This window comes from Podarcis gaigeae, assembly GCF_964106915.1.
Source record: "Podarcis gaigeae genome assembly, chromosome: 8".
Lineage (NCBI taxonomy): Eukaryota > Metazoa > Chordata > Lepidosauria > Squamata > Lacertidae > Podarcis > Podarcis gaigeae.
Window position 1 is genome coordinate 81,638,694 of NC_139684.1, and position 24,506 is coordinate 81,663,199.

Genomic DNA, 24,506 nt, shown 5'->3' on the forward strand with positions numbered 1-24,506 from the left:
GTTCAGGAAACTGGAAGGCTGCCAACAAAGGAGGCGTTTTGCTTCCAAGCTGCATTAAACCACATTGGTCTATTTCTCCATCTAGATCAATGTTGTCTGCAATTCTCAGCGTCTTGTTCTTTTTCAGTCCTGACCGGACACAGCAGAGGATCATGAGCATACCCAGGCCAATCGCCATACGTTTGCACAGAATTTGCATGTACTGTTTCATACGCACAGCTGCAAATTCTGACTGCAAATGCCACGGAAAGCAAACCAAGTTATTTCTCATCCAAATAACTCAAAGAAGCCATTCATTCAACTGGCTCCCATTGTACCCTGCCCCAGATCACTCCGTTGCGGTTCCTCTTCAATTCATTTGCTGCCCAATTCTTTTCCCAACAGATCCTGCTTGAAATCAGTTGGATTCCCCTTCTATTACTCCCAGATCATGTCATTTATTATTGAATGAATGAATTTATTAATACGGTCACAGACCAGCGTCAACACACACCATATCATAGATCATAAAAAATACCAGAAATACAAGGGACAATATAAATATAACAAGGATTTAAATATAAAAAATTGAAATTAATTATTAGCGTGCCCCCTGTACTTAACGTTTAGGGGTTTGGTCATTATGGGATACCACTTGCTTCCTGCGATTGACTGCAGACACACAGAATTTAGCTACATTTAATGTAGTCATGGGATTCTTGTCCTCTAGCAATAGTTTTACACTATGGTATTCCGATTCTTTCCTGGACTTTTGCAAAACAGGTGTAATAAAAGTCAGACGTATATCCTCATATTATTATTTTAAAAATACACTTATTCATAAGTTATAATACAGCTTTGTCCACTGCCGTAATGTGTAATATTTGTAATATCACAAAACGGTAATTCCAATCCTCGATCCCTCATCACCGTCATCTCTAAATATGTTTATCTTAAATTAATTTATCCCCCTAAAAGAAGTCAGATCGTGCGCGCACACACACACACACACAATACAGTGTGGTGCAGCAGCAAAAAAATATTAATGCTATTCTAGGCTGCATCAACAAATTATAGAGTCCAGATCAAGGAAAGCAATAGTCCCGCTCTAGTCTGCCTTGGTCAAACCACACCTGCAGTCCTGTGTCCAGTTCTGGGCACCACAATTTAAGAAGGATACTGACAAACTGGAAGATGTGCAGAGGAAGGCAACCAAGATGGAAACCAAGCCTTATGAGGAATGGTTGAGGGAAATAGGTATGTTTAGCCTGGAAAAGAGGAAACTGAGAGGAGATATGAGAACCAACTTCAAATATTCCAAGGGCTGGCACACAGAAGATGCAGCAAACTTGTTTTCTCCTCCTCCGGAAGCTAGGACCTGAACCAATGGCTTCAAGTTATAAGAAAGGAAATTCCAACTGAATATTGGGAAGAACTTTCTAAAAGTAAGAGCTGTTTGAAAGGGCAACAGACTCCCTTCGTGAACTCTCCTTCCTTGGAGGTTTTTAAGCAAATGTTGGCTCTGTCATGGATGCTTTAGTTGAGATTCCTTCATTGCAGGGGTTTGGACCAAATCTACAATTCCATAATCCTAATACAATATCCCCTGCTTAAGTTAGGCCCTATTGGCACAATACACTTAAAGCAGTATCATACCACATTTAAATAGCCACGGCTTTCCCCAAAAGAATACTGGGAGGCGTGTTTTGTTTAGGGTGCTGATAGTCATCACAGTTTTGAATTCTGGTGCTGGAGGAGACGCTTGAGAGTCCCATGGACTGCAAGAAGATCAAACCTATCCCTTCTGAAGGAAATTAGCCCTGAGTGCTCACTGGAAGGACAGATCCTGAAGCTGAGGCTCCAATACTTTGGCCACCTCATGAGAAGAGAAGACTCCCTGGAAAAGACCCTGATGTTGGGAAAGATGGAGGGCACAAGGAGAAGGGGATGAAGATGGTTGGACAGTGTTCTCAAAGCTACCAGCATGAGTTTGACCAAACTGCGGGAGGCAGTGGAAGACAGGAGTGCCTGGCGTGCTCTGGTCCAGGGGGTCACGAAGAGTCGGACACGACTAAACAACAACTGCAATTCCCAGAGTGCTTTAACTATCAACCCCTCTCCACAGGGAACTCCGGGAACTATAGCTATGTGAGAAAGAACAGGGCTTCCCTAACAACTCTTGACCACAAACTTGACCACAAACTTCACATGAGCCAACAGTGTGATGCGGCAGCTAAAAAAGCCAATGCAATTCTGGGCTGCATCAATAGGAGTGTAGCATCTAGATCAAGGGAAGTAATAGTGCCACTGTATTCTGCTCTGGTCAGACCTCACCTGGAGTACTGTGTCCAGTTCTGGGCACCACAGTTCAAGAAGGACACTGACAAACTGGAACGTGTCCAGAGGAGGGCAACCAAAATGGTCAAAGGCCTGGAAACGATGCCTTATGAGGAGCGGCTAAGGGAGCTGGGCATGTTTAGCCTGGAGAAGAGGAGGTTAAGGGGTGATATGATAGCCATGTTCAAATATATAAAAGGATGTCACATAGAGGAGGGAGAAAGGTTGTTTTCTGCTGCTCCAGAGAAGCGGACACGGAGCAATGGATCCAAACTACAAGAAAGAAGATTCCACCTAAACATTAGGAAGAACTTCCTGACAGTAAGAGCTGTTTGACAGTGGAATTTGCTGCCAAGGAGTGTGGTGGAGTCTCCTTCTTTGGAGGTCTTTAAGCAGAGGCTTGACAACCATATGCCAGGAGTGCTCTGATGGTGTTTCCTGCTTGGCAGGGTGTTGGACTCGATGGCCCTTGGGGTCTCTTCCAACTCTATGATTCTATGATTCTATGAATTCTCAGCACCTTTAACAGACCCCACAGCAAACACAGTGCTGCAGCCAACTCTCCGCAGAGCGTCAAGCAATGCAAGGCGTTCTTACCTGTGCTTGGGGTTGGCTCGGGGCTTCAGCGTCACTTCGCAGAGACCATTATTGCAGTCTTTCCCCACCAGGCTGTGAGGGTGGATCCGGTGAGGCCAATCCTTCCACACCAAGCATGCTGTCACCTTCGCTTCTGGGATGCCTGCAAAGTTCTGCAGCTGGAGAAACAAACAGAGAAGGAGGAGGCCTTCTTCCGGGGGCCACCACCAAGGAGCCCACGAACTGCTGTTGGTTGAGCTGCCCCTACAGCACCCAAAGGATAAGACTTTCACGGGTTCTGTGCAGTTCTTCACACAGCCTTCACCAACCTGTTGGCCTTAACACGGCCTTTCTCAACCTAGGGTCGCCAGATGTTGTTGGACTACAACTCCCAATGTCCATGACCATTAGGTTCTGTGAGCTAAGGATGATGGGACTTGTAGTCCGAAACGTCTGCAGCGCAGCCAGTTGGCAAAGGTGATCTTTTAAACAACGGCTGACCGCAATCTGGGCTTTGATGAAACACACTGTTGTGATGCGTCCAAGGGAATGGGGGCAATTGCCAGGCCCCCAGCCCACCAGCCAGCAGCCGGTCAAACTCTGGTCCTCGGTTCTGCATCAATGAGCGACTCAGAGCTTCAGAAGCCTTTCAGAAGCTGAGCGCGCAAGCCAGCAGAGATAACAAACTCTTCGCAACGGAAGGGCAGGCAGAGGCGTATGTAAAGCATATTTAAAGGTAAAGGTAAAGGGACCCCTGACAATTAGCTCCAGTTGTGACTGACTCTGGGATTGCGCACTCATCTCGCTCTATAGGCCGAGCGAGCCAGCGTTTGTCCGCAGACAGCTTCCGATCCAGGTCATGTGGCCAGCATGACTAAGCCGCTTCTGGCAAACCAGAGCAGCACATGGAAACGCTGTTTACCTTCCCGCTGGAGCGGTACCTATTTATCTACTTGCACTTTGACATGCTTTCGAACTGCTAGGTTGGCAGGAGCAGGGACCGAGCAACGGGAGTTCACCCCATCACGGGGATTCGAACTGCCGACTTTCTGATCGGCAAGTCCTAGGCTCTGTGTTTTAACCCACAGCGCCACCCACGTCCCTAAAGCATATTTACAAGCAGTTTATTCAGCATAGATCAGGACAAAGAAAACATGTCTGCTCTCCTTCATGTCCAAGCAAGAAGCGTAAGGCAAAATCTATACACAAGCGGAAGTTCCCAGCAAGCTGTGCTGGAATGTAAACAGACATGTGACATACAACAGCTTAGGTTTAGGTGGAACAGAACATCAATATCCTAACACACACCACTCACCTCAATGGTTGGCAGGGTTTTGTTGGTCTCGGTGCTGAATTCGCCCAAGATGCTTCCAGCCGACCTGCCTTCGCACTGGTAACGGAAACGCATGCCCCTCTGCTTAGGCTGCTCCGTGATCACCAGCCTGGGCGGCTCCTGGATGACGTCGTCCAACTGCTCTCGGGACATCCCAGGACGCAGGGAAGAGGGGGCAGGGGGCCACGAGTCATCAGAGCATCTGTTACTGGGCAGCAACGGGAGGGACGTCCCCCTTGGAACCAGCTGGGGCCTTAGCGTCAAGTTGTTAAGGTTCTGAGAGAGCTGGGAAGGAGATGGGTCTCGCAGCGCGCAGGAGGCTGAGAAGCAGGAGGAGCTGTAGGGCCGCAACAGGCTCATGCCCATCGGCTCAGCTGGTCTCGGCATTCCAGCTGGTGATGCTAAGTTGGAGCGTTTCGGGATCAGCTCGGCTGGCCCGTTAAGCGAGACCCTGGGGGGAAGCGAGACAGGATCCACCTCGAAGCCATCTTCCTTAATCAGTTCATCAATGATTTCTGGAAGGCAGAATGAGAGCAGGGAGGGGTTAAGTTCCAGGTTCCGTTCAAAGCGTCAATATTCGTGTTTAAACATCTGAATGGCCTTGGACTTTACGCCTCTCAAGAAATCCCCTTTCCCATAGGCACCACAAGCGCTGCAATCGTCAACAAGGCTTCTCGTTGAAAGAGCTGGGCATGTGTGGCCTGGAAAGGAGGAGACTGAGAGGAGATGTGATAGCCACCTTCAAATATCTCAAAGGCTGTCGCGCGGAAGATGAAGAATGTAGCAGGGAAACCCCCCCCCCCCCCCAATCATTCAGTTTGTACAAACTTCACACACACACTCACACACTACATACGCTACACTTCTGTTATAAATTCATAGAAAATCAACCATACATCGGATTTGCACTGTTCCACTTTTATTTTACTCCATGAAGGAAGGACTACAAAATGGGGAAGGCTTGATACAGGGCACCCATAATCCCTTGAGCATACCAGCACATCCACAGGAGCCCTGCCCAGTTGCTATGCCAACCCTGATGGTCCTAGACAGAAGACCATCAAGGTCACAAAGAACTTGCATATGGGAGTGGATTCAGCACGGACCGGAACAAAGGACAATGATCAGCTCTTCCCTCTGGGGGCAGGAAACTGCAAACTCCCCTCTGTCACCTGGAAAGTACTCCTGGGGAGGGGGAAAGGGGGACCAGCCAGGTGACAGGACACTCAGGTTACCACCACAACTCCTCCCTCAACCCCTCCTTTCTGTGATGTATGCATGATGTTTCTGGGGGTGGGCTTGATCTACAGGACTTTCAAAAGTCTTTATAAGACCTTGCACACCATTTTTTCTGTGTCTTTCCTCTCTCCTGCAAGTGAGGGGAGCACCCTGTTGCAACAGTTCAATAAAGGCCAAGCCTATAGGCTGCTGTTTTGCTCCAGGTTATCCTGGTTGGTGTCTTTGTTTTTGTCCAAGGGAGCCCTCGGATTTTTCCGTTAACAAGAAAACTTGTTTTCTCCTGCTCTGGAGGGTAGGACTTGAACCAATGCTGGGGGTGCTGGCACTGCGACCAGCTACGGCGACGATTCCCGGGAGAAAACCAGGAGGAGGAAAGATCAGAGGAGTCCCAAGGGAACAGTGGGGCAGTGAGCAGGAGGGGCCAGCAGGGGAGGCAGAATCAGTAAATACAGAGAGGACTTGTGAGGCCGAAAGGACAGCGGAACCAGAGCCACGACTGAGCGAGCCAGTTGCGCCAGACCAAACGGCCCCATTGTAGCCAGCATCCTCGGAACACGAGCCAGAACACAAACCCCTGACCAGGGAACACCCCAGGCCGCAACACACACGTGGGCGGCCAGCGTACCTTGAGGACTATGAATGCAACCTCCCAGGCAGGACTGGAACTTAGAGGGGAGGGGTGTTATGTACAGAGTTGAATAGGATCCAAAATGCAGCAGGATCCAAAATGCAGCAGTCTGATTGGTCCTAGAACAATAGGATTCAGAATGCAGCAGTCTGATTGGTCCTAGAACAAGACATAACAAATGCCTTCGAGCTACAAGAAAGGAGATTACGACTAAACATCAGAAAAAACTTTCTGACTGTTATGTACTAAGCTTGCATCCTAGAACAATAGGCAAGTAGGATCCTAGAATGCAACAACTGATTGGCCTGCAGGAAAAGACCAATCAGGCTCCAGGAGGAAGTTAATCAGCCTATTAGGCTGGTAGGATCCTAGAATGCAACAACTGATTGGCCTGCAGGAAAAGACCAATCAGGCTCCAGGATTTCACTGACAGTAAGAGCTGTTTGATAATGGAACAGACTCCTTTGGGATGACCCTCTACAATTCTATAATTCTCATTACACTCCCATATTTGTGAGAAGCAGGGTCCTCTTGGTGGTGGCATCTTCCCTGCGGGACATTTCTACTCAATCTTTTAAAAAATTATTTTAAACACTCATTATCATCTCGGGGATTGCAGAGTTAGCACTGAACAGTGGGAAATGATATATTATATTAATTGAACATGATGTTTAAAATAACCTTTGTAAATAAACCAGAAGCTTTTCTTTTGGGAACGATAGGGACAGAACTACCTAAATTGTATAGAAATTTATTTATGTAAGTGACTACAGCAGCAAGAATGCTACTCACCCCAAAATGGGAAGATGCAGAAGCGAAGGAAGAATGGATACAAAAACTTATGGAATATGCAGAAATGGCAAAACTTACCGGAAGAATAAGCAATCAAGATAAAAAACTTTTAAAATAAAAAATGGAAATGGTTTATTGAATATTCACAGATGAATTGCAAACAGATAAAAACATTGGCAGGATTATTGTAATAACCTGCAGTTTCATAAGAGTATACAGTGGAACCTTGGGTTACATTACCTTCTAGTAACTAACTTTTGGGTTGTGAATGCAGCAAACCCAGAAATATATACTTCTGGGTTTCGCAGCGCACGCATGCGCAGAAGTGCTCTATCATGCCGCGCACGTGCGCAGAAGTGGCGCTTCATGTTGCGGACTTTTCGGGGTACGCAAGAACCCCCAGAACGAATTAAGGGTCCACTGTATATTTAAAGTAGATAATGAGCAAATGAAATGAATTTGGATATGCGGAAGATATTAAAAAATAATAATTAAGGAACCGCAGAAAGAGGGGGAAGGAAGTCGAACTTTTAAATGTTAAAATGATTGTAAAACTTGTGAAATGAATAGATTTGAAAGGCATAAAGAAAAACTTTGTAAAAAAAAGTTTTGCCTTCACCTCCAGGAATCTGCATTATCAAAGGCTACCGGTCATGATGTCTATCTGCAACCTCCGGAATCAGAATCAATACCACTTGCTGGGAAAAACAGATAGGGCAAGCAATGTTGCACTCTTGCCTTGCTTATGGGCTTCCCAGAGGTATCAGATTGGACACTGTAATAACAGAGCACTGTACCAGAAAGGCCTTTGATCGGATCCAGCAAAGCTATTCTTATGTACTCACTACTGTTCTTTGTCGCTGCTGTTTGGGAGATTTAAAAACAGTGCTTTGTTTAATTGACATGGAAATAAAGAAATGGTGTTTCGCCATTACTTGTTTCCTTGTGTTTTAGTCTTATTTTTTCATCTTTACAGAACAATCCTACTTGATGCTAGGACTAGAGATAACTCGCCGCTGCAGAACCTCCACTATACAGCAGCTACTAAGGTAAAGGGGCCCCTGACCATTAGGTCCAGTTGTGACCAACTCTGGGGTTGCAGCGCTTACCTCGCTTATCTCAATTTAATACAATGAACAGTATACTTGATTTATTCAAACGTACAGCCGGTTACATCTTGTGTGTTTATTGAATATGTTTGTTGTTGTTTTGCGAACCTCCACTATAGCCAAAGAGAGCCCAGAGTGGGAAGGGAGGAGAACAATGCACAAATTAGAAAACACAAAAGCAGCGTGTGCCCCACCAGCATCTCTTGAAACACTGCCACAGCTCACTGATCAGACAGAACGCCTAATTGACTTCCACACACAGAAGCAGCCGCTGAGCTCCGACAAATCTCTATCTCTTAACATGGTACTGGTGCATAGAATCTAGTTCACACATTTAGATTAAAGCCACTGAGTTATGTGACACTAAGGGACATGTACGAATCAGTACTTTAACCACCAACTGGTCCTCCACACATACACAGAGAACTTGGTTTAGATGCAACAGTCAAGCCATGATTTTGCCATCTTGAATGGGCTTTGTGCTCCTGCTCCTCCTCTCCTTCCATCATTTCCCGGTTCACACAAACCATGGTTTGCCATTACATCTGAATCGGCAAACTATGGTTTTCCTCCCAACGAGGAATGTTAATCAAACTACTGTTTCCAGTTCTAGTTTGGAAGCAAACTGTTGTTTATCCAGTTGGATACAATATCAAATAGCGGTTTGCTGAACCAGGAAGTACAGTAAAGGATATGTGCGTAAGCTCTGAAGGGCAAACCATGCTTTGGTCATTAAATGTGAACCAAGGCACACGCAGAAGAAGAAGAAGAGTTTGGGTTTGATACCTGCTTTATCACTACCCGAAGGAGTCTCAAAGCGGCTAACATTCTCCTTTCCCTTCCTCCCCCACAACAAACACTCTGTGAGGTGAGTGGGGCTGAGAGACTTCAGAGAAGTGTGACTAGCCCAAGGTCACCCAGCAGCTGCATGTGAAGGAGCGGAGAAGCAAACCCAGTTCACCAGATTACGAGTCCACCGCTCTTAACCACTACACCACACTAGCTCTCACTTACTGTATGTTCCTTGTATATGTCAAGAATATATCATCCTAATATTGATTTTTCTTTTCCTTACCTGAAGTTTGCTTCACTACTCTGCCCCAAGCCCCAGAATCCTTACCTAATTCATCTGAAAAGAAAAGAAAGATAGATCAGTATTTTAAATCAAATCACAGCATATTCCGCCTGTCTGCACATATTGAATGGTGAGGGGTTCACAAACCCAGCACATGTTACTAACTCATCAGCCCTGCCTTCATTAAATGGTCATTAGGGGTACCCTGGGAAGAGGGATTGATTGAAAAATTAAGAGCAATAATTTAAGACTTTTGAAAAGTTTTTTAAAAAACTAAAAGCACATAAAAACTTTTAAGTACTGTAACCCATCCTGGGAACCTACAATAAACGCAATTAATAACAGTAACAATAGTTCCTAGCCTTTCATTCTTTTATTTCCTTCATCGCTAACAGAGGAAGAATTAAACTCTGGGTTTCCAAGAAGTTGATCAAAGGGATACACGTGATCCAAACGCAAGCGGTCCTTACCAGCCGTCTCTGCTGTGGGCTGCATGATGGACAAACTGGAAGCTGGGAGGGAGGAGCCTGCGAAGAAAAACAATGTGTTGGGAAGATGCATTCTACCATAATTTCCAGGCCTTGTCCACCAAAGAAAGTGTTCATAACCAGGGGAGACCAATGGAGGCGGCCCAGTATTAGAGAAGGCCAAGGGCAATCAGCAATGTTTAAATGCAGACCTCATTTAAAACAACCCACGATGCCCCAGATGCAGTGTCGCTCCAGGGCATCGTGGGAAATTCAAAATGGCATCTTCAAGCCACTCAGCATGGCGGCTGTTCAAGGTGCGACAGCAGACCAGTCTGACCTTTTTTCACCTGGTTAGTCTTCCTTCCATCCTCAAATTCAGTACCCGGAAAACCACCTTCCCTTTTTAAGAGTGCCTGAATTGCAGGGGTAAAGAGGTTATGAAGCTAAAGGCTATGTACACGGCATGCATTCAAAGCACACTGCTTTCTCACAAACAATCATGGGAACTGTAGTTCACCCCTCACAGAGCTGTAACTCCCAGTACCCTTAACAAAGTACAGTTGTCGTCATCATTTGTTTATTAATTGCCTTATAACCTAACGCTTTCTTAAAGGTAAAGGTAAAGGTACCCCTGCCCGTACGGGCCAGTCTTGCCAGACTCTAGGGTTGTGCGCTCATCTCACTCTATAGGCCGGGAGCCAGCGCTGTCCGAAGACACTTCCGGGTCACATGGCCAGCGTGACACGCTGCATCTGGCGAGCCAGCGCAGCACACGGAACGCCGTTTACCTTCCCGCTGGTAAGCGGTCCCTATTTATCTACTTGCACCCAAGGGTGCTTTCGAACTGCTAGGTTGGCAGGCGCTGGGACCGAGCGACGGGACCTCACCCCGCCGCGGGGATTCGAACCGCCGACCATGCAATCGCCAAGTCCTAGGCGCTGAGGTTTTACCCACCGTGCCACCCGCCACACGCTTTCTTACTGCCCCAGAATTCTTCCAAGCTACAGATATATCGTCTACTGCACCATTCACCTTCTAGGGCCAAATCTTTGCTTTAATAATAAACGTAAGAAAATCAGGCAAGCACTGCTTGATCAGGCCAATGGGCCATTCTGTATCTCACAACAACAGTGGAGACAGAAACATCCATATTTTGTTCACTTTCCCATTTCACTGCCATACAGCGTATAGTTTCTAAGAGCCTGCCACCTCCAAGGGATCTCCAAACACCAATGGCTAGGGTCTTACACATTTAAGTTGCAGATAGGGGACGCGGGTGGCGCTGTGGGTTAAACCACAGAGCCTAGGACTTGCCGATCAAAAGGTCGGCGGTTCGAATCCCCGCGAAGGGGTGAGCTCCCGTTGCTCGGTCCCTGCTCCTGCCAACCTAGCAGTTCAAAAGCACATCAAAGTGCAAGTAGATAAATAGGTACCGCTCCAGCGGGAAGGGAAACAGTGTTTCTGTGTGCTGCTCTGGTTCACCAGAAGCGGCTTAGTCCTGCTGGCCACATGACCCAGAAGCTGTACTCCGGCTCCCTCGGCCAATAAAGCGAGATGAGTGCCGCAACCCCAGAGTCGGCCGCGACTAGACCTTATGGTCAGGGGTCCCTTTACCTTTAGTATCAAGATGCATTCTCTACTTAAAAACACCTCATAAGAAATCAGAGCGATTTGAAGACATCTGTAAAGCCACTAGCCCATCAAAAAAACACCAAAAACCCTACTAGTCTACCTGTCTACATACACCTAAGCTTGCTCAACATTTTGTTGTCTGGTTACCTGGAGACAATTTTTGCTCACCACAGGCGACCAGGCGGACGTGAGCCCATTTGCAAAGAAGGGATGATCAAAAAGTCTTTAAAAACAGAACCACCCACTTGGCACTCAAGGGTCAAACTTTCTAAAACCAAATGACCGTTCACAGAGCAGGAAACATCTGCTTCAAAATGTTGGAGAAAGCAAATAAAATTGATTTTACTTGCCCACATCCAGAAACTCAAACACAAACTCATGCCCCTTCACCTGCCAGTGTAAGAAACCTCCCTGCCCCTTTAATTTAAGGAGTCTCTTGTGTGAAGTGGGGACACGGAAGGAAGAACCCCCTGCCTTTTCAGAAAAGGGATATCCCCAGGATGGCCACATGGCTAGAGAAGGGACCAAGAGAACCCAAACACGCCCGCTCCTTCTAAATGCAGGACTGAAATGCAGAAATCAGCAAGCGAAGCTTATCAGAGTGTGGAAATGAGCAGGCAGCAAGATTTCGACCTGTGCTGCTCAAAGCCAGACGAAAAGCAGGGAAACCCACCCCAAATATCCCCCCCCTCCCGTGGGGAGGCGGTTTCCGGCATTTAGAGGCATAGCAGAGAGACCGTGACTTCTTCCTGCCGTCCCCAGGCCTCCCAGCGACCCAGTCTGTTGCCTAGACAATAACACAGTGCCCCCAACCCCTGGGCCGGTAACTGAAAAGTCACACACGCCCTCTCTCCCCTAGAACTCATTTCACTCCAGCTGCCCCATACCTAGAGCTGGGGATGAGAGCATCTCTTTCCTCTGCCAGAGAGGCAATCGCGGCGGCTCCCGTCTCACTTCAGGCCTCTTCATAACCTGGTCCTGAACTCCATTCCCCCCTCGGTCAGCCCTCAAGCCCCAATTTCTCTCTCTCTGTCTGTCTATTTTTATTATTTTTTGTAAAGCTTTGAGGGTTCTTGGAATTCCCCTGCTCTGCCGGCTGCTGCTTCCTGATTGGCCGCTGGCTGTCATGAAGTCATGCTCAATGGAACGGGAAAGCCCCCAGCCTAGCGGTAAAGGGCAGGATCTACTCTCAGGCGTGGAAAAAAAAACACCAAAACGCAGCAAAAACACACACACAACAACCAAGAACTGAGAAAGGAAAAGCAAACAGGCACTCCCTTGTACTTAGTAACGCAACAGGTGCTAGGCTAAGCGGGGGTTGGGGGATGGACACTTGGTTTCCTACACTCGTTTTCTCTTTCTCACTCCAGGCAGGATCAGGCCTGCATGCACACCCAGTTGTTTCGCTTCCAGAGGTGGCCAGGCAGATGCTTCTCTGGAAAGGTCACAAGAAAGCAGGCCAGGAAGGAAAAACAGCCTTCCCCTTAGCACCTGTTGCTCCAAGGTAGACTGCCCCTGCAGCTGGAGGTTCCATTTAGCTGCCCTGGCTTAGCGGTGTGCATTCCGAAACCTGCCCTCCATGAATTCTGACAACTAAGCCTTTTCAAAAAGCAAGACAACCTCCACACACAGGTAAATTCTACAAGATAATAAGCTCGGTGACAAATTACTTCCTAACAGCAGTCCTGAGACTACTTGCTAACTTGCTCCTAGTAATAGGAGAAGAAGAAAATAATTCTAACCCATCAACTCTTTCCACTCCTAAATTTATAAACGTCTGCTGTGTACCCCCACTCACCCGCTTTTAAGGCTATTATTAAAGGTTGTTTTATAATACTTAAAAACAATGGCTTGGAGGCAGTGAAGTTGCATGCTAAACCGAAAAGAAAATAAAGCAGCCTCCTTTTCACCTGTGTCTTGCGGAGCAGCCCGATGGTCTGCAAAAACCCAGAGACCAAACTGTTTTTTCCCCCAACACTGCTGGGACTCCAATTCCCATCAGTCCCAGTCACCATGGCAAATAGTCCTGGGTGATGGGATTTAGAGTCCAAGAACTTCTGGAGCGCAACAGGTTTCCCATTCCTGCCATAAAGGAAGTTCTTCCTAGGGTGCAGGTGTTTCCCTCCATCCTCTGAAAAGCTTCACCTGTGCTAATATCTGCTGGTACTTTAAACAGTTGGCAACTCAATGTGGAGATACTGCACGGTTGCTAAACAATCCCTACTCACAGATCAGAATTATCCGTGGTACCTAAACATGCACCAGGAAGAGTGGGAAGGATCCCAATTTCTGTTTGCTCCCCCCCCCCCTTCATCACAGAGTTTCTCTTAACTTCAGCAATAAATCGAACCCTGTAGGGGGTTCAGCGGCCCCTTACCCAGCTCTTCTTTTAGCTGTGTGCCTTCTCCAAATTGCCCTAACTCCTCAAGGCAGGGCTCAGGTTGGAAGATTTCTCCCTGGGCAAATTTGCATCCTCCTTCTTCTTCTGCAGCATCTTTTCCCCCAGCACCAGGTTCAGCTTTCGGTTTCGGGGCTTCCAGGCTCATTTCTTTAGAAGAGGAAAGAAATGGGGGGGGGGGATCAGGAAGGATTTCCAATTCCAGGAAAATAAAGGAGGGCTGTCATGACCGGAACACACAGCCCCCTTCCCCTCCTTGGTCATTTGGCACCGGAAGCTCCCTCTTCCAAAAAAAAAAGAAAGAAAGAAAAAAGTTATTGGCCAAGCCGATCAGCCATGTGGTTTCAAGAAACACAAACTGCCAGAAAGAGAGCGCTGTGACCGGAGCTCAGCTTGATGGTCCACATTTGACTTTAACATCTGTCCACGGAGGCTGGTCCATCAGAGTGAATGGGGCCCCCCCAGCCCTCCCCTGCCTGCCTTCCTATGGAGGGAGAAATGTTCATCATCTTCATCATCCTTATCCACAAACATCATACATTTAAAGCACACCCACACCAATAATCCTGGGAACTGTAGCTTACCCTTCACAGAGCTTCAATTCCCAGTAAAGGTAAATGGACCCCCTTTTTTAAAATATGCCTGTTGTCTTTGTCCATGGAGTTTTCTTGGCAGGGATACTGGAGTGGAAGAGAAGACTCCCTGGAAAAGACCCTGATGTTGGGAAAGATGGAGGGCACAAGGAGAAGGGGATGGCAGAGGACGAGATGGTTGGATAGTGTTCTCGAAGCTACCAGCATGAGTTTGACCAAACTGCGGGAGGCAGTGGAAGACAGGAGGGCCTGGCGTGCTCTGGTCCATGGGGTCACAAAGAGTCGGACACGACTAAACGACTAAACAACAACAACATAGGGACCCCTGACTATTAGGTTCAGTTGTGGCCGACTCTGGGGTTGCGGCGCTTATCTCGCTTTATTGGCCTAGGGAGCTGGCGTACAGCTTCCGGGTCATGTGGCCAGCATGACTAAGCTGCTTCTGGCGAACCAGAGCAGCGCACGGAAACACCGTTTACCTTCCTGCCAGAGCTGTACTTATTTATCTACTTGCACTCTGACGTGCTTTTGAACTGCTAGGTTGGCAGGAGCAGGGACCGAGCAACGGGAGCTCACCCCATGGCGGGGATTCGAACCGCCAACCTTCTGATTGGCAAATCCTAGGCTCTGTGGTTTAACCCACAGCGCCACTCACGTCCTCAATTCCCAGTACCCGTAACCAAACTACAGTTCCCAGGATTCTTCGGGGGAAGTAATGTTGTTTTAAATGTATGATGCGTGTGCAGATATATCTATCAGGGTTGCCCTCGTAGAATTCAGCAAGGAGGAAGATGCAAACAAAACCAGAACTAGTTAGCACTGCCAGTTCACTGGGTTTGGCTTTGCTGGCAACAAAAGTGGGACAAACAACAACAACAACAACAACAGAACATTCGTGGTATAGAAAGTGAATTGCGGCAGGAAACTACGGAACGTGCACCAACTGGAAACAAAACAGTACGTCTGCATGAAACGTTCGCAGGTGAAAACAGTATTGGAACTCCCTGCCTTTTGATATAAACCAGGGGTCTCCACTGTACTCTTCAGTGCCTGCTAAAAGCATTACAGAGAAGCAAACAGATGCTTAGAAAATTGAGGTGCTTTTCATCTGCTTCAGTATTTTAACTTTTGCATGTTTTAAAGTATGGTTGTATTTCCCCCCTGGTTTTATTGTTTTACTTTTTGTAAAACACTTGGGAGGTTGTTGTTTTTATTACATTCAAGTAGTGTGTAAGATTTATGAAATAAACTAATATTAATAAATTTGAGAGTGGGATTGTGTATAACTGCTCTGATAGCCTCATGAGCACGAACCAACATGAATGTACCATGAATAGGATGTCTGGATAGGACCCTAATACAGTGGTACCTCAGGTTAAGTACTTAATTCGTTCCGGAAGTCCGTACTTAACCTGAAACTGTTCTTAACCTGAAGCACCACTTTAACTAATAGGGCCTCCTGCTGCTGCCGCGCCGCCGGAGAACAATTTCTGTTTTCATCCTGAAGCAAAGTTCTTAACCCAAGGTAATATTTCTGGGTTAGCAGAGTATGTAACCTGAAGCGAATGTAAACCAAGGTACCACTGTAGTAGATTCTGCCCATTGAAACCATAACTTACTAAAGAATATTGTCCTATCTACTGTTCTCCAAATGCAAACAAACAAAACACAATAATCCTTTGTAATGCAAAGCATACTGTAAAGCTGTAAAAAGAGAAAGAAATGGATTTTTCCCCACTTTCTACTGTTTCAGTCAATATTTGGAAAGACATTTGAACGCTGCCCCATTGTGGTTGTGAGTTCTGAAGACATGGTGGTTATTTTGGACTAATTTATTTTTTTAAAAGGAAATGATTATTTTTTTGAATTAGGGAGCATGACACCATTTGGTACAGCCAACTTCAGATTATTTCATCTGGAGTAATCTGCGGTAGGTTTCCTTCTCTTTCCTTCTTCTTATTATTGTAAATTATGAAGAGCATTTATACGCTGATTTACAATGGCCTTCAGTTAATAGGCTGCATCCAAGGATGTTGTTGTTTAGTCGTTTAGGGCTCTTCGTGACCCCATGGACCAGAGCACGCCAGGCACTCCTGTCTTCCACTGCCTCCCGCAGTTTGGTCAAACTCATGCTGGTAGCTTCGAGAACACTTGTCCTCTGTCGTCCCCTTCTCCTTGTGCCCTCCATCTTTCCCAGCATCAGGGTCTTTTCCAGGGAGTCTTCTCTTCTCATGAGGTGGCCAAAGTATTGGAGCCTCAGCTTCAGGATCTGTCCTTCCAGTGAGCACTCAGGGCTGATTTCCTTCAGAATGGAGAGGTTTGATCTTCTTACAGTCCATGGGACTCTCAAGAGTCTCCCCCAGCATTATACTTCAAAAGTATATTCAATTCAGAGCAGATCAATTGAAATTAATGACCGTGACTACCTTGGGTATACTCTGAATAGGATACAACCCCGACCCCCCCAAAAAAAACCCCACTGAAAAACAACATACATTCAATCATTCGGAAAATCTTATCTAAGGGGAAAAGCGAAGAGTTATGCAACACCTTAAATGCGAATTTATTATTTCGCAAACTATGGCACGTTATTAGCATTTAGCTTCCCCTCACATGTAAGTCTGCAACATGTGGTAAAGATGGAAGCGCGTGCAAAAAGCGGAAGGCGGCAGCAGCAGTTAATTCGGATTAATTCCTCCGGGGTCAACAAACCAGGATCTGCCTCCCTCACAGGCACTCGGCACTCCCATGCTGCGGAGCCGCTCGCGAATATACGGTAACCAGAGGGCGCTCCGCCCAGACTGAGTTTAGAGGGGAGGAGGTCACGTGGACCAGAGAGAGAGAGAGAGAGAGAGAGAGAGAGAGAGAGAGAGAGAGAGGGCGGGCGGGAGCAAAGCGGGACTTAGGAGGAACTCTCGCGAGAGCTGCACCAGGCAACGGCGCAGCAAGATGGCGGCGCCGGAGACGGAGGTGGTGGCGGCGGCGGGTCCCGCGTCTGGCCCTGAACAGGTAGCAGCCGCAGAGCCCCTTTCTCCGTCGCCCCCCTCGCGGGAGCTGCCTCTCAGCGGCTCTCCTTTCCCTGCGGGGGGGCAGTTGCCCCTCACGCCGCCCTCCTTTTGCCCCTCCCGCGGGCGAGGAGGTGGGTTAGGTCCCCTCATGCCCCAGCCCCGCCCCTCTCGCCAGTCACGTGACGCCCTTCTCCCTACCCTAGAAAAAAAAAATAATTGGCCTCCAGGGGCGATTGCCCACCATGCCCCTTCTCCAGGTCAGCTCTTTTTCTTATTTATCTCACTCATATATATATATCTGCTGCTTTTTATTTATTATTATCGCCTGCATTTTTCCTCCCAAGACGCCAGGGGTGGGGTTGTTTTTGGGGGGGGGAAGGGTCCACACATGCCCAGCCCCCGTTTTATTCTCAGCCGGGCTCAGAGGGGCTTATGGCATGAGTGAGCAAGGGTCGCAACCCTGTGGTCATAGCACGCCCTCATCCTGCAGAGAGTCCCCAAGTTCAGTCTCTGGCACCTCCAAGTAGGTCTGGGAAATACACCTGCCCCGTGACCTCGGAGAGGTGCTGCCAGCCGGTGTAGGTGGTACTGAGCTGCATGGGCCAAGGGTCTGACCAGGCGCAAATCGGCTTCTGAAAGGACCCCTCTCAACCTTGAGGGTCGCCAGATGTTCTTGAACTACAGCCCCCCATCAGCCCTGACCGGCCACGTCGCCTAGGAGCGATGGGATTTGTAGTCCGACAACATCAGGCACCCAAGGTGGAGGAAGGCTGCTCTGAAGTGGTAAAAATCACTCCCGGTGCGTTTGGTAACCCGAATCACGTCAGGTTCATTTATAACCTGCTTTTCCTTTAAGGAGACAAAGTGGCATGTGTGGTTCTTGCTCGCAAATATGGAGTTTTACCTTCGCAACAGCTGTGTGAGGTAGGTTAGGTTAAGCAGTAGCGACTGGCCCTGAATTCCTGAAGGAGCATCATGGCTTAGTGTGGATGGGAGCTTAAATATAGAAAGCATAAGAACATAGCAAGACGACATTCCATCTCAGACACTTAGTTCATCAGCTCAGTATTCTTTATACAGACAGGCTGTAGAGTCGCAGACAGGACTCTTTCCTAGAAGCTACAGAGTGAAACTGGACCTGCATACAAATCCCCAGAATATGAGCCTGGGTTTCATCATTTTGTATAGTTGCGCAAGTGGCAGTTTGTACCCTGCATCTTGCCACACCTCTATACCTGAAAGGTGTATAGATCCTTAATTCTTGGGGACCTAGTTCACCTGTAGTTTCATCGTTAGTATATATTTGCTTCAGGAAGGAAGCTTTTGCCACTTGTCAGGCACAATTTGTAGTAAAGCGAGTTGCCCAAATTGCCTCATGGAAACCATGCAGTGAAGTTTATGATTAAATGAGGAGTCACCCATTTGTCTCTCTGTTCAATGTCCCACACTAGCCACTCCTTCCTTCTTGGATGTGTCACACAGTGTTGCTTCAGCCTCAACACCCCACTTCTCTTGGGTACACCTCCACCCTTTTGATCTGGCATCCATCTTGTTCCCTTGACTTAGTAATTCTCGCCTGACTCTGTCCCTTGTTAGATAGATCTGATTTCTCAGGTGTATGCCAAGGAATCGCTTTCATCTCAATGTCCCCCCTCTGGGTAGTTATCTTTCTGCTCCTAATTGGTCTCATTAGCAAATTTCTCCTGCCTTTATTCCCCATAAAGAACCAACAAGTTCTGACCCAGATAGCTCTCTTGGCCCTTGCCCCCCATCCTTTATGACAGTCTACATTTCTCACTGTGCTCTGCTTTTCTTCGCTGGTTTCCTCTCTTGTCTCCAACTGACGTTGTTTATTCCAATTTCAGACCATGGTTCCTCCTCCCCAGTTTCCTTGACGGTACTGTCAAAAGCATTTTATCCCTGAAATTTACAGGTGTCACTGTTTTCTCCATCTAGGCTAAGAGTTCACCTGCCATTCCTTTCAACACCACTAATTTCAGAGCTTCCTACTTCAGAAATTGTTTCTCTTTTTTGAGGAATTTGTCTTTGGGTTCCCTACTAAGGTTTTTTTTTCCCCTCCTCTGTCCACCTCCTAAGTTAAATTTCCTCTTTGAGTTGCTGCCCATTCTGCCTTCTCTTTCCCACCCACATCTGATTCTCATACCTTTCTGTAGGGGAAACAGATGCATGAGCATGCAGTTACCTTTTTCATCTGTTAGATGCTTCCCCTTAACTGCATCTAATCTGCTTTTGCAGGTATTGTCCTATTTTATCTGTAAGGAGACTCTTGTCCCAGCTTTCATGGGGAAATTTGACATCATGATCTCTCCTCTCCCCAATTGTCTGTTGATTCTGTGAATATTACACACAGTCTGCCCAAAATTTGTCTCATTCTAGATAGCAGTGCTCTCATCTTCTACCTATTCTAGATGAAACAGCTTATTTTTCCCCTGTGTGGAGTCTCATCTCACTCAAAGCCAGTAATTCCTGCACAGATTGCTGTGACACATTTGTGTGCTGTGAGATGTAATAAATAAATAGAATAATCATAATTTGCACTCAGCCCATAGTGCCTGCTAGGTACCTGTGTGATTCTTTGCTCTTGCCTTACTTACATCCACTTCTCCTTCCTGGGGAAGGACAGTTATGGCCCATCTCAGAATTGGATGTGATTGGATCTTTCAGTTGCTCCTGATGCAGAGATGAAGGGAGTCTGTCCGTTGCATCTCTGTGTGAGTTACTGCTCTGAGCTTACATTGAGAAGAAGCACTTGTAGAACAGTGACTGTCTCAAACCCAGGTGAGCTTTTCCAAGTGTGGGAAATTCTTAACACTTTCATTTTCTGAAAGCAAACCACTTCAGGTGTGTCTCCAATTATAATTTAGGGAAGTAAGCTCTAGCTATCAGAAGCTTAGGTAACAGTGATCAGAGTGTTGATGGCTACAGGTGCTTGGGGTGAGAGGATGGGGGGGCACGGGAATTCCCATTCCACACCTTGTTTTTCCACCGTTTGCTGGGAAACAGCCCACACAGGGCCCACAATCCTTTTGTTTGGCTGCCATCCATGTGTTAAAAGCAGTGTTACCTTTTAGTGTCCTCCCCACGCCTCACCTTGGGATTCCCCAGGTACATTTACCACTTGGATCATTCTTGCTACTTCCCCTTTATCCCCACCTTCTTTTACCATCTATATTTTTACATAATATCCTTGTGACGAAATCTGTCGTGCATAATCTGCCATTTTAAATAAATGATCTAAAAATAAATTTGAATCCAGAATCAAAGCCTTAATTCTTCCAACAACATTGAATGTGGATGAAGAGGCTCATATTTTGGCCCTCCACCATTATTTTCCTGAAAGGAGATTGAATCATAGAATTGTAGAGTTGGAAGGGAACCCAAGGATCATCTAGTCCAACCCCCTGCAATACAGAAATTGTTTTTTTAATAGCAGATCTTATTTATTAATTCTTCGCAAAGGAAAAATATATGCAAATTTTAACATAAACCATGTTACTTTATCAATTGACTTTCTGTCCTCCCCTTCCATGGTTTCCATATTTACCCTTAAATGCTACATGTTTCATCTATACTATTCAATACATTTAATTTAACCTATTTATCTTATTCACACTGTTGCTCATATTTCAAATCTTGCTCGTCTTTTCATCTTGCTATAATAGTTCTTTAAATAAAAAGGTAAAGGTACCCCTGCCCGTACAGGCCAGTCTTGACAGACTCTGGGGTTGTGTGCCCATCTCACTTAAGAGGCCAGGGGCCAGCGCTGTCCGGAGACACTTCCGGGTCACGTGGCCAGCGTGACATCGCTGCTCTGGCGAGCCAGAGCTGCACACGGAAACGCCGTTTACCTTCCCGCTGGTAAGCGGTCCCTATTTACCTACTTGCACCCGGAGGTGCTTTCGAACTGCTAGGTTGGCAGGCGCTGGGACCGAGCAGCGGGAGCGCACCCCGCCGCAGGGATTCGAACCGCCAACCTTTCAATCGGCAAGTCCTAGGCGCTGAGGCTTTAACCCACAGCGCCACCTGCGTCCCCAGTTCTTTAAATACTCAATAACAATACAGGAATCTTTTGCCCAACATGGATTGGGGTGCTTTAAGAGTGAAGAACTGAGATGGTAATTTGATTTGTTTTTAAATTCAAATGTAGTACCGAAAAGAATTTGCTGGCTTAAGTATTCACTGAATGTCATGGACTTACTTTACTGACCCTGCGTGCCTGTAGGGAGAGACTGGGAACATGAATTGAGTTTCTCATCTGAAAAATTGGATTAATAGTGATGAGGTGCTTTTCTTCTGGGCATATTTGAATAACATAAATCATGTATGCCTTTCCCTCAGATCAGATCATCATAAGAATTAGTGATTATGTGTTTTCCCCTAAGTACTCAAGGAACTTTGCATATGTTGTTTCAGTAATTCTTAGAACAACCCTGTAAGATAAGCTAGTGAAAACTGGTTGGAGCTACTATATAGACTGACTAGTTGCTTTTAACACAAGCCTTAATTAAAAGGTCCTACATAAATTTAGCAGCGATGAAGTAAGAGGGCAAATTCTTCTTTGCATCAGCAGCTGATTAAAGATTAGGTTCTGGACCATAGGAGAGTAACTGCATAGTTTTTATAGCGGAGGTTAATAAACAATGGGATCTGTATTTAGACTGGCACTATTTAACATTTATAGATGATCCTGTAGTCAAGTCTGCAGATTATTGGTTGCTTTTTATGTGGTGCTTGCCTGCATTTAGTTGAACCCCAGCCTTCTAAATACAATGAAATAAATAACAATTGATGAATAACCAAAATAGGAAAAACCCAAGCAGCCTGCAGAGAGTCCCAAAAGCATCTCTGCAAACTAGGTAAATGGGAATGAAATGACAAATGAGATTTTCTCTTAAGTGAGTGTAAAGTGAGGCACCCACAGGTAGAAAATCTTAACCACATAGAAACATGGGGGGGGGGGTCTAAAGTGTGTGTGACTATCTATTAATATATCTTGGAGGAGGGGGTCATTGTTGATAACTTAATGAAAATGTCAACAGGGTGAGGGTGTGGTAAATAGCAAACTCAAGAATGGATGGGGAACAAAATGGCCACTGCTTAATGCCCTTCTATAAAAAGATGCTGAGCCCACCTTTGGAATATCGCACACAGTTTACACCCCCCCCCAAAAAAAAAAAATCCCAAAAGACATATTGGAGAAATGGAAGAAGTGCAGGTAAGGAGAGCCAAAATGATCACGGGGTTGACAGGCCTTTGTTGTTTCAGAAAAGACAAAATTATTTGTGGCTTCCTTGTTCAGAAAAACAATGGGGCAATGAGAGATGTTTATGAAGGGGGAGGACAGGTAAATATTCCTTCCCATGCCATAATACTAGAACTAAAGGGTAGATGAAATAGATGGTAGTCAATTCAGGACAAATAAAAAAAAACATAAGGCAGAATTAACTTATAACAGGCGAGGACTGAAGACTTTTTAAAATTCAAGCAGACATTTCAACCAAAGCTTGATTTCTACTTTTTGTACTGTATCCTTGCCAACCTCATAGTGATAACTATAGTTAAGCAGTATATAAATTGTTTAAATACAAAGAAAATAGAAATAATACTGTAATTCATGGCCTGCTTGTGGCTTCCTGGAAGCATGTGCCTGGCTGCTGCTGGAAACGTTGATGGCTCGACGGCCTTGATGCAGCTGGGCTCTCCTTACCCTGTTGCTGTTACCCCAGAGGAGGGCAACCAAAATGGTCAAAGGCCTGGAAACGATGCCTTATGAGGAACGGCTAAGGGAGCTGGGCATGTTTAGCCTGGAGAAGAGGAGGTTAAGGGGTGATATGATAGCCATGTTCAAATATATAAAAGGATGTCACATAGAGGAAGGAGAAAGGTTGTTTTCTGCTGCTCCAGAGAAGCGGACACGGAGCAATGGATCCAAACTACAAGAAAGAAGATTCCACCTAAACATTAGGAAGAACTTCCTGACAGTAAGAGCTGTTTGACAGTGGAATTTGCTGCCAAGGAGTGTGGTGGTGTCTCCTTCTTTGGAGGTCTTTAAGCAGAGGCTTGACAGCCATATGTCAGGAGTGCTCTGATGGTGTTTTCTGCTTGGCAGGGGGTTGGACTCGATGGCCCTTGGGGTCTCTTCCAATTCTATGATTCTATGATCCCTATATTTCAGATGGCAGACCAAGACTGAAGGATGGCGCCTTACGAACTTACGGCTGAGTTGAGATTTGAAATGGGGGTTATTAAAACCAGATTTCAAGCTCTCCTCCACTGTGCTATCCCAGCTCATTGTTGTACAGCACTTGGCATCTAATTAAAAATCTTGTTTTCCGGAAAGCTGATCTCATTCCTGTCCCAAGAGGAGGGGGGCGTTTTATGCTGCCGCAAAAGTGTCTCTTTTTTTTTAAAAAAAAAAAAGTCACAAAGTTTGAACCTCTTGGCTTCTTATGACAAGTGACTTTTGCTGATTTCCATCTTCCTGTTTTTCTCCCCACCTTTATAGCAAGTGACCAGCAATGGAACTGCAGCGGGAGGTGAAGCGGTTGCTGAGACCCAGCAGCAGAACCAGCCCCAACAGCAAGCTCCAAATGCATGGCAGGTCATCAAAGGAGTCTTGTTCAGGTGAGATCTCGACTGCTCTAGAACTGCCGCGTTGTCATCCTGTGTGTTATATATCACACTAGAGGGTAGGGTGTGTATGTGTATTTGGTGTTTGTCCTTAAATCACTTGCGCTTGGATTTACATGTCTTGGGTCAAGTTCCTGTACTTTTATGAAAGCAGCCAATACCCACTGTTTTCCTGCATCTGCAGGGCGAAACCCACAGTAACTGGAGTTTCTATACCGCTTCAGTGGATTCCAAGTACTTTTTGATATTTAAAATTTTTTAATATTTGTATCCCGGTTTTCCAACAGCGGTGCTGCGCTCAAAGCGGCTCACAGTAACAACAAAAGCATAAAAAAAATAGCAAACATTTCAACCGGTCATAATCCTATCGAAAACACAAGAGCATACAAAGCCAAAGCAAACACATTCAGCAGACAATACGAACTCATGATGAACTCAAATGATCAGAAATGGCTTCTGAGCACCAGCCCTGTGCCAGCAGACATGCTCTTTCTTTACAAAGATGATCTCAGCCATTCTTGCGACACCCCAGACACCCACACTGCGAGTTGGTGAGGGGATAGTGGCTTGACTGTGGCCGTCCAGTTAAGTTTATGAAAGAGGTGGCATTTGAACTAGGGACTTATACTGACTCCTATCTTGGCCTCCTAGGCACACTGTCTCAACTGCATAGCACTAAATGACCA

At 46.3% G+C, this 24,506-nt stretch overlaps 2 protein-coding genes across 7 annotated transcripts in view; one reads left to right on the top strand and one right to left on the bottom strand.

Annotated features, from left to right (window-relative positions):
* The window catches only part of RELB (RELB proto-oncogene, NF-kB subunit), a 28,828-nt gene extending 11,885 nt beyond the window's left edge, over positions 1-16,943 (bottom strand). The window contains exons 1-5 of one of the 5 annotated variants that reach the window (XM_083753841.1): positions 16,874-16,943; positions 13,548-13,851; positions 9,539-9,595; positions 4,208-4,740; positions 2,914-3,071 (exon numbers count right to left, since the gene is read on the bottom strand). In XM_083753841.1, the coding sequence (XP_083609967.1) occupies positions 2,914-3,071; positions 4,208-4,740; positions 9,539-9,595; positions 13,548-13,716 (917 nt within the window). In that variant the 5' untranslated portion in view covers positions 13,717-13,851; positions 16,874-16,943. Of the gene's footprint in view, positions 1-2,913; positions 3,072-4,207; positions 4,741-6,089; positions 6,116-9,068; positions 9,123-9,538; positions 9,596-12,057; positions 12,263-13,547; positions 14,049-16,711 lie in introns of those variants that run through there. The other 4 variants (XM_083753840.1, XM_083753839.1, XM_083753838.1 and 1 more) reach the window with 4 other exon arrangements.
* Positions 16,944-17,035: 92 nt separating this feature from the next.
* Positions 17,036-24,506, top strand: part of CLPTM1 (CLPTM1 regulator of GABA type A receptor forward trafficking) — a 32,466-nt gene continuing 24,995 nt past the window's right edge. The window contains exons 1-2 of one of the 2 annotated variants that reach the window (XM_083753848.1): positions 17,036-17,170; positions 23,696-23,814. In XM_083753848.1, the coding sequence (XP_083609974.1) occupies positions 17,111-17,170; positions 23,696-23,814 (179 nt within the window). In that variant the 5' untranslated portion in view covers positions 17,036-17,110. Of the gene's footprint in view, positions 17,427-23,695; positions 23,815-24,506 lie in introns of both variants that reach the window. The other variant, XM_083753849.1, reaches the window with a different exon arrangement.